This window comes from Tasmannia lanceolata, unplaced genomic scaffold (assembly GCF_043159265.1).
Source record: "Tasmannia lanceolata isolate RefF3 unplaced genomic scaffold, GAP_Taslan_0.1 ptg000024l, whole genome shotgun sequence".
Taxonomy (NCBI): Eukaryota; Viridiplantae; Streptophyta; class Magnoliopsida; order Canellales; family Winteraceae; genus Tasmannia; species Tasmannia lanceolata.
The window spans coordinates 17,556,076-17,568,277 of NW_027518701.1; the positions used below are offsets into that span (position 1 = coordinate 17,556,076).

Sequence of the window (12,202 nt, forward strand, 5' to 3'; positions counted from 1 at the left end):
TGTATCTGAGGCGACTTTAAAACAGAGGCAACATTATATCCAAGGCGACATTGTATCCGAAGCGATCTTTTATCCGAAATAAAATAGTATCCGAGGAAACGTTATATCCGAGGCGTAATTATATATGATTTCAACATAGTATTTAATGCGACAATGAACCGAAGGCAACATAGTACGCAAGGCTATATTGTATCCGAGGCAACTTTATATCCGAGGCAACATTGTAGCCGAAGCGACAATGTATCCGTAGGTGACATAGTATCTGAACCGACTTTGTATCCGAAAGAAATAGTATCTGAGGCGACATTATATCTGATGGCAACATAGTATCCAAGGCAACATTGTATCCGACGCAACAGTGTATTGGAGGAGAAATAGTATCCGTGGCTACATTGTATCCGTAGCGACATTATATCCGTAGCGATGTTGTACCCGAAGGCAACATAGTATCCGAGGCAACATTGTATCTAAGGTGACTTTATATCCGAGGCAACATTGTACCCGAAGGCGACATAGTATCCGTAGCGACCTTGTCTCCGAAAGCAAAATAATATCCGAGGCGATATTATATCTGAAGCCAACATAGTATTCGAATTGACATTATAGCCGAACTCAACATAGTATCCGAGGCTACATTGTATCCAAGGCGACTTTATATTTGAGGAAACCTTGTATCCGAGGCGACATTATATTCGAAGGCAATATAGTATCCGAAGCGACATTGTAGCCGAAGGAAACATAATACCCGAGGCGGCTTTATATCCGAGGCAACATTGTATCCGACGCGACATTGTATACGAAGGCGACATAGTAACCAAAATGACCTGGTATCCGAAAGAAAATAGTATCTGAGGCTAGATTGTATACAAAGCGACATTGTATCTGAAGGTAACATAGTATCCGATCCAACATTATAGCAGAAGGGCAGCATTGTATCCGATGTGACTTTATATCCGAGGAGATATTGTATCTGAATGCGACATAGTATCCGAACCGACCTTGTATCGGAAAGCAAAATAGTATCTGAGGCTACATTGTACCCGAGGGGACATTATATCCGAAGGCAACGTAATATCCGAAGCGACTTTGTAGCCGAATGCAACATAGTATCCGAGGCTACATTGTATCTGAGGCGACTTTATAACCGAGGCAACATTATATCTAAGGTGACATTGTATCCAAAGGCGACATTGTATCCAAAGTAACCTTCTATCCGATAGAAAATAGTATCTGTGGCTACATTTTGTCTGAGGCGACATTATATAAGAAGGCAACATAGTATCCGAAGTGACAATGTAGCTGAAGGCAACATAGTACCCGAAGCAACTTTATATCCGAGGATAGATTGTATCCGTAGGCGACATAGTATCTGAAGCAACCTTGTATCTGAAAGAAATAGTATCCGAGGCTACATTGTGTCCGAGGTGACATTATATCCGATGGCAACATAGTATCCGATGCGACATTGTGGCCGAAGGCAACATCATATCCGAGGCAACAGTGTATCCGATGCGACATTATATTCGAAGGTAACATAGTATCTGAAGCAACATTGTAGCCAAAGGCAACATACTATCCAAAGCTAGATTGTATTCGAGGCGACTTTATATCCGAGGCAACATTGTATCCGAGGCGACATAGTATCCAAAGCGACTTTGTATCTGAAAGAAAATAGTATTCCTATATTGTATCAGAGGCGACATTTTATTCGAAGGCAACATAGTTTCCGAAAGGACATTGTAGCCGAAGGCAACATAATATGTGATGCTACATTGTATCTGAGGCGACTTTATAACTGAGGCAACATTATATCCAAGGCGACATTGTATCCGAAGCGACCTTTTATCCGAAATAAAATAGTATCCGAGGCTACATTGTATCTAAGGCGACATTATATCCGAAGCCAAGAGAGTATCCGAAGCGACATTGTAGCCTAAGGCAACATATTATCCGAGACTATATTGTATCCGAGGCGATTTTATAACCAAGGCAACATTATATCCAAGGCGACATTGTATCCAAAGCGACCTTCTATCCAAAAGAAAATAGAATTCGAGGCTACATTGTATCGGAGGCAACATTATATCCGAAGGCGATATAGTATCCGAAGCGACATTGTAGCCGAAGGCAACATAGTAACCGAGGCTACATTGTATCTGAGGCGACTTTATATCTGAGGCAACATTGTATCCAATGCGACATTGTATGCGACGACGACAGAGTATCCGAAGCGAACTACTACCCGAAAGCAAAATAGTATCTGAAGACAACATAGTATCTAAAGTGACATTGTAGCCGAAGGGCTACATTGTATTCGGTGCGACATTGTATCCGAAGGTGACAAAGTATCAGAAGCGACCTTATATCCGAAAGCAAAATAGTTACGACACTACATTGTATCTGAGGCAACATTATATCCGAAGGCAACATAGTATATGAAGCTACATTGTACCCGGAAGGAGCATAGTACCCGAGGCTACATTGTACCCAAGGCGACTTTATATCTAAGGCGACATTGTATCCGATGGCGACATTGTATCCGAAGCGAATTTGTATCCGATAGCAAAATAGTTTCCGAGGCTACATTGTATCCGAGGCGACATTATATCCAAAGGCAACGTAGTATCTGAAGCGACATTGTAGCCGAAGGGCAATATTGTTTCCGAGGTGGCTTTATATTCGAGGCAACATTTTATCCAAGGCGACATTGAATCCGAAGGCAACATAGTATCCGAAGCGACCTTGTATCCGAAGGCGACATTGTATCCGTTGCGACATTATATCTAAAGGCAACATAGTATTCGAAGCGACATTGTAGCCGAAGGCAACATAGTATCCGAAGCTACATTGTATCTGAGGCAACTTTATATCCGAGGCGACATTGTTTTTTTTTTTGTTTTTTTTTTAAATGACATTGGCAACCTACATTTCCTCTCTTTCTGACATTGGCAACCTTTCTTAACGAATTCAATGGGATTACTTGTATGCCTTAGTCTGTCTTTCTAACCAAGGCCAACCTGAAGTTCTGAGAACCTATAGCCTTCAAGACATTCAAGAGACAATATAGCAAGGCAAAAGTGTCCAGGGGAGGAGTCTAGACAAAAAACTTCTCGAGTCAAGACTAATGCGTCCAAGGGAAACCATCAGCTTAAACAAGAACCATGTACAAGTTCCCCCAACTGTCAGAAGCTACCACTGAAATTAAACCATACGCAAATCATTGAGCTTCGTACTTCCATCTTCCAGCTTCCTGCAATTAATTTCCTTCCCTCCTACTTCTATCCACTTATCTAAACAGACTTAATTGACCTGGAATTATATACTATCCTTCGAACGCAGATTTTCCTTTACTGAGAGTATCTCTGTACTTTTTGAGTGGCCCCCATTAATTTTGTGATTCTGTTATTGGCTCGGCCTCTGTGATTGTCCCTGCTGTCTCATTCGCTCCTCAAGATTATATGGATTGGTACATTTCTCGTCTTTTTCCTAGATTCTCATGGTAGGACATCCCCAATAAATCGCCCATAGCTAGGAACTTATTAAAACCTACCACTTCTGGGTTCTCAGGCACATCCTCGTCATTTGGTATCAGGATTCCTTTTCCTTTGTGTCACCTATCCAATTCATCAGATTGAGCGACCTAGTATCCGAAAGCAAACTAGTATCTGAGGCGACATTATATCCGAAGGCAACATAGTATCTAAAGCGCCATTGTAGCAGAATGCAACGTAGTATCCGAGGCTACAATGTATCCAAGGCGACTTTATATTTCTAGGCAATATTGTATCCGAGGCGACATTGTATCCAAAGCGAGATTGTAGCTGAAGGGCAACATTTTTGGGGCACAACCTATTTATGTAGTGTTCCATCACATGGACGGTTTGGATCAACCTATGATGTGGTCCGAACAGTTCTTTGTCGGCCCGTGCATCGCCCGGGGTTTTTTACTAGTATATATATATATATATATATATATATATATATATATAGGAAAATGATTGTGAGCTTGAAGCTCATATAGCTTATATGAGTTTGAGGGCCCAAACACATGTTGGCCCATATTGTTAGGATGGGCCAAAGCATTCATTTGAAAGGCCCTTACATAGATAGGGTGTGTACAAAAAATCAGCTCCATAGGATCATCCTAACCCATCCAAAAGTGGAGGGCAAAATGGACAGACACCGTTGGCCACAAATTTGCCCATTTTTACCCTCTGCTTTTGGAGGGGTTAGGATGATCCAATGGAGCTGATTTTTGGTACACCCTATCTATGATGGGGCCTTGCAAATCGGTTTGGATCACCACAAAAAATGTGGGACCAAGTGTTTGGGCCCTCAAGCTCATATAAGCTATATGAGCTTCAAGCTCACAATCATTTTCCTCATATAAATATATATATATATATATATATATATATATATATATATATATATATATATGTGAGGAAACTGTTGGTGAGCTTAAGCTCACCAAACTTATGGTGAGCTAGCTTGCCCAATCACATGGGGGCCCACTTTGTTAGGATGATCCAAACCATTCATTTGAAAGTCCCTTACATAGATGGGGGGTGTACCAAAAATCAGCTCCATAGGATCATCCTAACCCCTGGACAAAAATGGACAGACACAAATCTGCCCCATTTTGTGTCCACATTCACTGCATATGTCACAACCAAAGTGGTCCACATTCACTGCATATGCCACAATTCACCTAGTGGCCAGCCGCGCTACTATTGTCAACGAATATTTGCAAAAGAAACAATATGCATATACAATATGGAGAGAGAGAGAGAGAGAGAGAGAGAGAGAGAGAGAGAGAGAGAGAGAGAGAGAGAGAGAGAGAGAGAGAGACCTGTGACATGTGACACGGTAAGCAGCACTCTCCATCAACATCGTCATTTGCTAATTCATAGTCGTAATGCTTTTTAATGTATTCCCAACGCACCCAGAGTAATGGTCAAGAGTGAAAAGAAAACAGAAATATAACAAAGGTTAATTTTCAAGGGAACTGGCAGAGTAAATGCAAAAGTAGTAAATGACACGTAGAGATTACTAAAAAAATATCAGTATAATAAATAAGAGAATTAATTCCACAAATAAATAAAAACTATTGTAGTCCAACATGTAATGCAATTACCAACTGCTTATGGATGAGTTCACTGTTTCAGTTTTTACAGCCAATAAAGAATAGTTCACTTTCTGTAGCAGAATATCTACGAAGAAAAAACAATCAGAGACATAACATAAAAGCAGTAATGTAAATATTGAAAGAGAAAAAGAAAAGGCTGATTCCAAAGCCGATCAAGTGGCGTTACCTTGATTACTTTGCCAATGAGATCGATTGGGAAAAGAAAGAAATATACCCTTTCAGATATTTCTATCAAGGCTTGGATAAGAGATCAAACCAATTCAGTGACGAAATTTTAAAAATACTTTTCCTTTCCAAAATTTTCAGAAAATTCCCGCAATCCAAACTAAATAAAATATATGACAAACACAAATGAACCCTTTAAGTTTCAAAGACTCAAAGCATGATTTTTTGGAGATTTTATAAAAGACCCACATCCTATGACGAATTCTTAAGCCAGTCTACTATTTGTCACTTACCCCTACTATGAGCCAACACACCCTCTTTTTCACATGTCTAGATCTCCGTCTCTCTAGGAACCCTTCTCCCCCACTCTAAGAATCTCAGCCCCCTCCATGCATTAACTACGATAGCATTTTGTATGTTCAGAGGGCAATGTCCCTCTAGAGATTCCCCCCCCCTCCCCTCGCCCGGTCTCTAATGAGCTTCTACCCTCCTCTAGAGGTCCCATAGAAGCCTAGAGAAATAAATACACATGATAGAAGAAACAAAAATTCATGCATCCCATAGACCAAGAAAACATCCACAAATCATTCGTATAATGAAAACAAGCACCCTAACTACTAAACAATAACTATGGAACTATCTAACATGTATAAAAAAATAAAAAGAAAATCTACTCACGGGGGACAATTTTAGAATGCTAATCACAATAAAAAGCAATGGTTATTTTCAAGCTAGAAATTCCGTAACAAGACTGCCAAACAAGATCCATCAGTTTTGGCAGTCAAATCAACTTCGATGATTCATGCAACATTTAATGTGAAAACTGATACAAAGTTGCGTCCATCTGTTTATGCATTTTTCAAGCAAGAAATTCCTTAACAGGACTACCAAAACAGATCCATCTGTTTATGAATTTTTCAAATTGGACAAACATAGTCCATATCATGAAAGGGGATGATGGGGCAGACATATTATACCTAGAATGCACCAAGACCCAGCCGTGTGTCACAACCAAATGTGGTCCCATTCACCGCACGTGCCACAATTCACCTAGTCGCCAGGAGCGCTATTGTTATTAGCAAAGATTTGCAAAAGAAAGAATATGCATATACAATATGGAGAGAGAGAGAGAGAGAGAGAGAGAGAGAGAGAGAGAGAGAGAGAGAGTTCAGACCTGTGACACTGTAAGCAGAACTCTCCATCAACATCTTCCTTTGCTAATTCATATTCCGAGAGATACTTCTCATAATGCCTTTTTAATGTCATTCCAAACGCCCCTGGAGAACTGGTGAAGATTGAAAAGAACACAAAAACATAACAAAAGTCAATTTGGGAACTGACAGAGTAAACGGAAAAATAGTAAATGAAGCATAGAGATCATTGAAAAAATATAAGTACATTAAATAAGACTTAATTCCGCAAAGAAAAAAAAAATTATTTTAGTCCAAAATGTAATGCCATTACCAACAACTTCTAGATGACTCACCATTTCAGTTTTTGCGTATAACAAAGAAAAGTTCGCTTCTGCAAAGTATCAACAAAGAAAAATCAAATAATCAAATACATCGCAATCGAATAATCAAAGAGATGGCACACAAGCATTAATATAGTTATATTGGAAGAAGAAAGAAGGCTGATTCCGGAGCTGATCAAGTATCATTACCACACCTTTTTTGCGAATGAGATCGATTGTGGGAAAAAAAAATATCCTTTCGGATATTTCTATAAAGGCATGGAGATAAAACCAATTCAATGACGAAATTCATTACATAGAAAAATGACTGATTTTTCATGTTTGGGTGGATCTCATAGCACCTTCAGGAAATCACTTCACTCTACCAAACAAATGAAACTGACAAACATAACTAATTCTCATTTGTATCAAGCTGAGATCCAAGGAGAAATGCATCAAAACTATAATTGCTAAAAATAAGAAAAAAGATTAGTTGAGGTTGTTTCCTAATAGCCATGACAATGTGTGCTGAATCAGAAAATAATTTCGAAAGGAAGTGGAGTTTCCAAGTTGCACGGGATTCCTATTTCTGTAAAAGCAGATATGGGGTAAGAGATGCATGTGGGTTGATGGGTTTAGATGTGAATTAATATAGAATATTTCCATCTTTGCTAAAGGACCAGTTGATTCAACAAATAAAAAACAGTGCCTTCCAGAATGACAAAGATACCCCCTTCTGGAAAGGACAAATGTAAACAGTTAAGAGGCTGTCGGAGAACATGTTGTAACTCGACTGTACTTCAGCCATTTGAAGGAGCAATTCGATCAGATTATGGCACAGTTTTGGTTTTGTTGGACTGCATTCAGGAGATTTTCTATCAAGCACTCGACAAAGTTTCAAACATGACCCAGGCCAAGTGTGACTTTTAATGTAATCAACATAATAAATTGGGTATAACACATACATAGGCATTCAAGGGTTATATGAATATATTATCTAGATCAAGGTTCTGAAAATCAGAATCGAATCGTAACAGGCTTCGAATCGAATCGAATCGTAAATAGTAAGATTTATTCTGATTTACATATAAAAAAGAGAAAATATATTAAAAATATAAAAAGTTAAAAAAACAGAATAAAATGAGCAATTATCTATTTTCCATTTAAAACCATAAAATTAAATTAAATATAAGGATGAGAAGGGCTTTATAGGTTATAAGTTGGTACAACGTCGGAAGGACGAGGAGGAGAAGAATGAAAGAAGAGAAGAAAACGAAGAAAGGAGAAGAATAATAGAGTTACGGCTTTCTTTAGTTGTGTTTAGGTTATAAGTGGGGGCGAGAGGTATATATACGATGTATAAGGGGTTTAATCACAAAGGGTCGACCACAGGAAAATAAGCAAAAAATCTCGTAAAAAGAAAAGTAAAAATCATGTAATTTTTACACAAGTGCGACTTTTACAGAAAACAAGTCTTCCTTCCGAATTGAATCGTTTTACCCACGATTCGATGGGATTCAAATCGTGAATCATACGATTTTAACATTGGTTATACATAAATGATACCATGTGCTCAATGTGCAACAACAAAACTCAGAACCAGAGACAGATTTGAAAACCAAAGAGAGACTGACATTCATTGGTAATCACCAAAAACAAAAGTGTGAAGAATATAAATCCGTTTAAACTCATGTCGGCATGCATAGATATAAATAAATGCAAAAGCAAGTACATACCATGTTTGATTTCACTAATCCACATAGGGAGAGCAGACTGGCCACTTTGTGTGTGCCCTTTAGTAATTGTGGTTAGATGAAATGTAATTGGGCCGTAGGAGAAAGAAAAATACTAAGGCATCCTTGATCTTAAAATCATAAGAATGGATCGAAAGATAACCGAGGAACTTTTTTCATAGATGGTAAGTAGTTAAACAAATGCCAAATAGCTTGTTCATTGCACCCTTATGTGCAATGAACAAGTTATGATCTTCACACTTTCACCGAATAGAATAGAGCTCACATCAGTTCGGATCTTAACACCACCCATCATTAGGCACCACCCTGCAGAAGGTGGAGTAAGAATGGGAGGCCACCATCCAGCAAGGAGTGTAAAACTTTTAACTACAATAACCTCTCCTGCCCCAAAAACAATAAAACAGAGAAAAAACAGAGGAAAGAGTGGAGGCCTATTCAGTAAAAGGAGATTCCGAAGGAGACAGATCAGGAAACTGTTGCTGAAGAGGTGGTTGAGACACGAGACCTGAAAAATCAAGAAATACAAAATGAAGCAGAAGAAGTTGAGTCTCTTTGCGATCAATAGGGGGAACCTTCAAGTATCCTCCAAACCCAAAACCCATATGCTATCCTTACTGAGGTAGAAGAAAATGAAGAATAGCTAAACAGCACGTTGAGTAAGCTGGAACAGAAAACAAACCTGTTCAAAAGGGGTACAAGGAAACCGAGCTCAGTAAAAGCGAAAAAATAGCTCAGATGATTGCGGAGGAGGACCAACACTTAGTTGATGATGATGAACTTCGGGATCTAGAATGCTAGGAGCCTCTGCTTGGCATTAAGGAGACAGGAAATCCAGTCTCTAATCAACAAGAAATGTGCCCCATTACCCATCAAAAAAAAAAAAAAAATGTGCCCCATTCTTATGTTTACTAGAAACAAAAGCTAGCAAAGAATTAATGGAGCATTATTCTTCTGATAATTGTGAACGTTTGAGTACCTATGGAAATTACTCTCATACCACCAAAGGAAGGATCTGGGTGATTTGGGATCCTAAAATCATTCAAATTTCTATTCGAAAAGATTCTAGACAATTTGTTCATGCCGAGATTACTTGGACCCAAATAAAGGTAAGCTTCTTGCTTACTGCTGTATATGCTTCTAACAGTGGGAGTGAACGAAGAGATTTATGGGAGGATATTTGTAACCTCGCATTCGCCATCAACAGGCCGTGGATTGTTGCTGGTGACTTCAACACTACCAGATTCCCGGATCAGAGGATGGGAGGCCCTGACCGTGTTTATAGGGAATTGGAGGAATTCAATGATTGTATTGAAGCATGTGCTCCGAAGGACCTCAAAACCATTGGCCAAGTTCTATCCTGGAATAATAACTCTCAGGATGATATTAGATTGAGACATATGGTCAGAGCTTTGATAAATGATGACTGGCTTATGCAATTTCCCCATTCAATGGCCATGTACAAGCATCGAGGAACTTCATCGAGGAACTTCTGACCATGCCCTCATAATTCAACTTATGGAGAATCAGAAGACCAACAAAAAGACTTTCAAATTCTTCTCCAGTGGCTCCAGGATACTTCTGTTTATGAGGTGGTTGAGAAATCATGGGGGATCCAAGATAGAGGAAATCCTATGTACAGGGTAGTCCAGAAACTCAATGAAGTGAAACGAGAACTGAAAGTTTGGAACCAAAACGTGTTTGGGAGAATTGACAGGAAAGTGCCAATTCTGCTTCAAAAGCTCCACAAGGTCCAAGATATGATTGCTTTAAATCGGCTGATAAAAATCTTACACATCTGGAGGACAAAGCAAGGGAAGAATGCATGCAAGCTGCCAGCCAGAATGGAAGAACCAATGAATCACCAAAACTCTCGAGTTCAATGGCTAAACTTGGGGGATTCAAATTCCAGTTTTTTCCATGTTGCAATGAACCATCACTGCAATCAAAATAGCATTATGGGCATCACCAAACACAATGGAGACATTACAACTGATGCTGAGATCATTGAGGTCACCTTCCTAAACTAATTCAAAGGGCTTTTAAATAATGGAAAAAGAGTTGATCATAACTCTATTCCAGAGCCTAACAGGAGACTAACTACCACTGAAGCTGAAAAATCTCACCCGCCCAGTCTCCCCAGATGAAATTGAAGTAGTGGTAAAAGCCTTGGATGGGAATAAAGCTCCGGGACCCAATGGTTTTAATGGTGATTTTTACCAGCACTTTTGGTACTTGATAGGAGGAGATGTAACTAAGGGTGTCCAATATTTCTTCAACAAAGGAACTCTTCTTCCGGAGGTGAATACTACCAACATTGCTCTCATCCCCAAGGGCCTGGATGCAGCAGCCCCCGATACATATCAGCCTATTTTCTTCTGCAACCTGCTCTACAAGATTATCGTTAAGATCATGACTAATAGGCTCAGCACTGTGATGGACCGCATCATTGGACCTTTCCAGTCTGCCTTTATAAAAGGAAGGTTAATCCAAGACAATATTCTCTTGACTTAGGACTTACTCCACAACTTCCATAGGAAGGGTGCCAAGCAAGCGATGTGCATCAAGATTGACCTCAGAAAGGCTTACGATAATGTAGCTCATGAAGCCCTCCCCAGTTTTATGGCCAAACAGGGGTTCAATGATACATGGAGGAGATGGATTCAGCAATGCAATCGCACCCCAACCTTCTCTATTATTATCAATAGTAGCCCAAAGGGGTTCTTCAAACAACTAATGGCCTGAGACAAGGGGCCCCGATCTCCCCCCTTCTGTTTTGTATCACCATGGAAATGATGTCGGCCATTTTTCAAGAAGCCAGTAGGAAGAACCTCATTTCTACCCCCTTTGTTAAACGCCTCATCTTTGTATCTCACTTGTTCTTTGCATATGATGTCATGCTCTTTGCCAATGCCACCCCAGAAAATGCTCTCCAAATCGGAAAATCTCTCAACAAATTTAGAGAATGCTCTGGCATGGAGGCGAATGTGAAGAAATCTGAGATCCTATTTGCTAACAGCAGATGCCAGGAAAAAAATGATCTGCAAAATCATTGGCATGAAGGAGCCCTCCCATTAAAATATATTGGCCTCCCGTTAACTTCCACCAGATTGTCTTCTGCTATGTGCAAACCTCTTGTAGCCAAAGTAAGGAGCTGAATTGCTACCTGGTCGAACAGGCACCTCTCTAGAGCTTGTAGGTTGGAGCTGGTAAGAGCAGTCCTGAACAGTTTCCATATAGTCCATGGCTTTCTCACTTCCCTGTTGTAATCTCAAGGAAATAGTCACCATTCCGAGAAATTTTGTTTGGTGTGGCCCTCTCTAACCTGAAGGTATCACCCAGTGGCCTGGAGCACAATTTGCAGACCAAAGGACGGAGGAGGAGTTCGCATTCGAAAGCCCCATAACATTAACCAGGCTGCCCAGCTGAATTGTGTCTGGCGGATCCTCAATGCAAGAGGAAAGAATTATTGGGAGGCAAATGTTCCTCGAAACATGTGCTGAGGAGCTAGAGGCATCTTTCGGGGGAGGGAAATTGCCAAAGGAAATGTCTGCTACATCTTGGGCAATGGGGAGGGGATTGATTTTTGGAAACAATCTTGGCATCCTGATGGACCAATCTGCTCCCAAACATCCATAGGATCTGTGATAATCTCAATTCCGGCAAATGCTGAGGTTAGAAACC

At 39.9% G+C, this 12,202-nt stretch overlaps 1 protein-coding gene across 1 annotated transcript; it reads left to right on the forward strand.

The window, feature by feature from the left end:
* The first annotated feature begins 9,456 nt into the window (after nt 1-9,456).
* Nucleotides 9,457-11,032, forward strand: LOC143857103 (uncharacterized). Its single transcript, XM_077367377.1, has 3 exons — nt 9,457-9,921; nt 10,084-10,530; nt 10,631-11,032. The coding sequence occupies exons 1-3, from the start codon at nt 9,457-9,459 to the stop codon at nt 11,030-11,032; spliced, it is 1,314 nt and encodes a 437-aa protein (XP_077223492.1).
* Nucleotides 11,033-12,202: the final 1,170 nt, after the last annotated feature.

Excerpts from the sequence above, each read along its gene's own strand:
- LOC143857103 (XM_077367377.1), top strand. The coding sequence starts at position 9,457 with ATGGAGCATTATTCTTCTGATAATTGTGAACGTTTGAGTACCTATGGA. Across the intron at positions 9,922-10,083 it reads ATATTAGATTGAGACATATG|TGGCTCCAGGATACTTCTGT; the intron begins GTCAGAGCTTTG and ends ATTCTTCTCCAG. Across the intron at positions 10,531-10,630 it reads CTGATGCTGAGATCATTGAG|CTGAAAAATCTCACCCGCCC; the intron begins GTCACCTTCCTA and ends CTACCACTGAAG.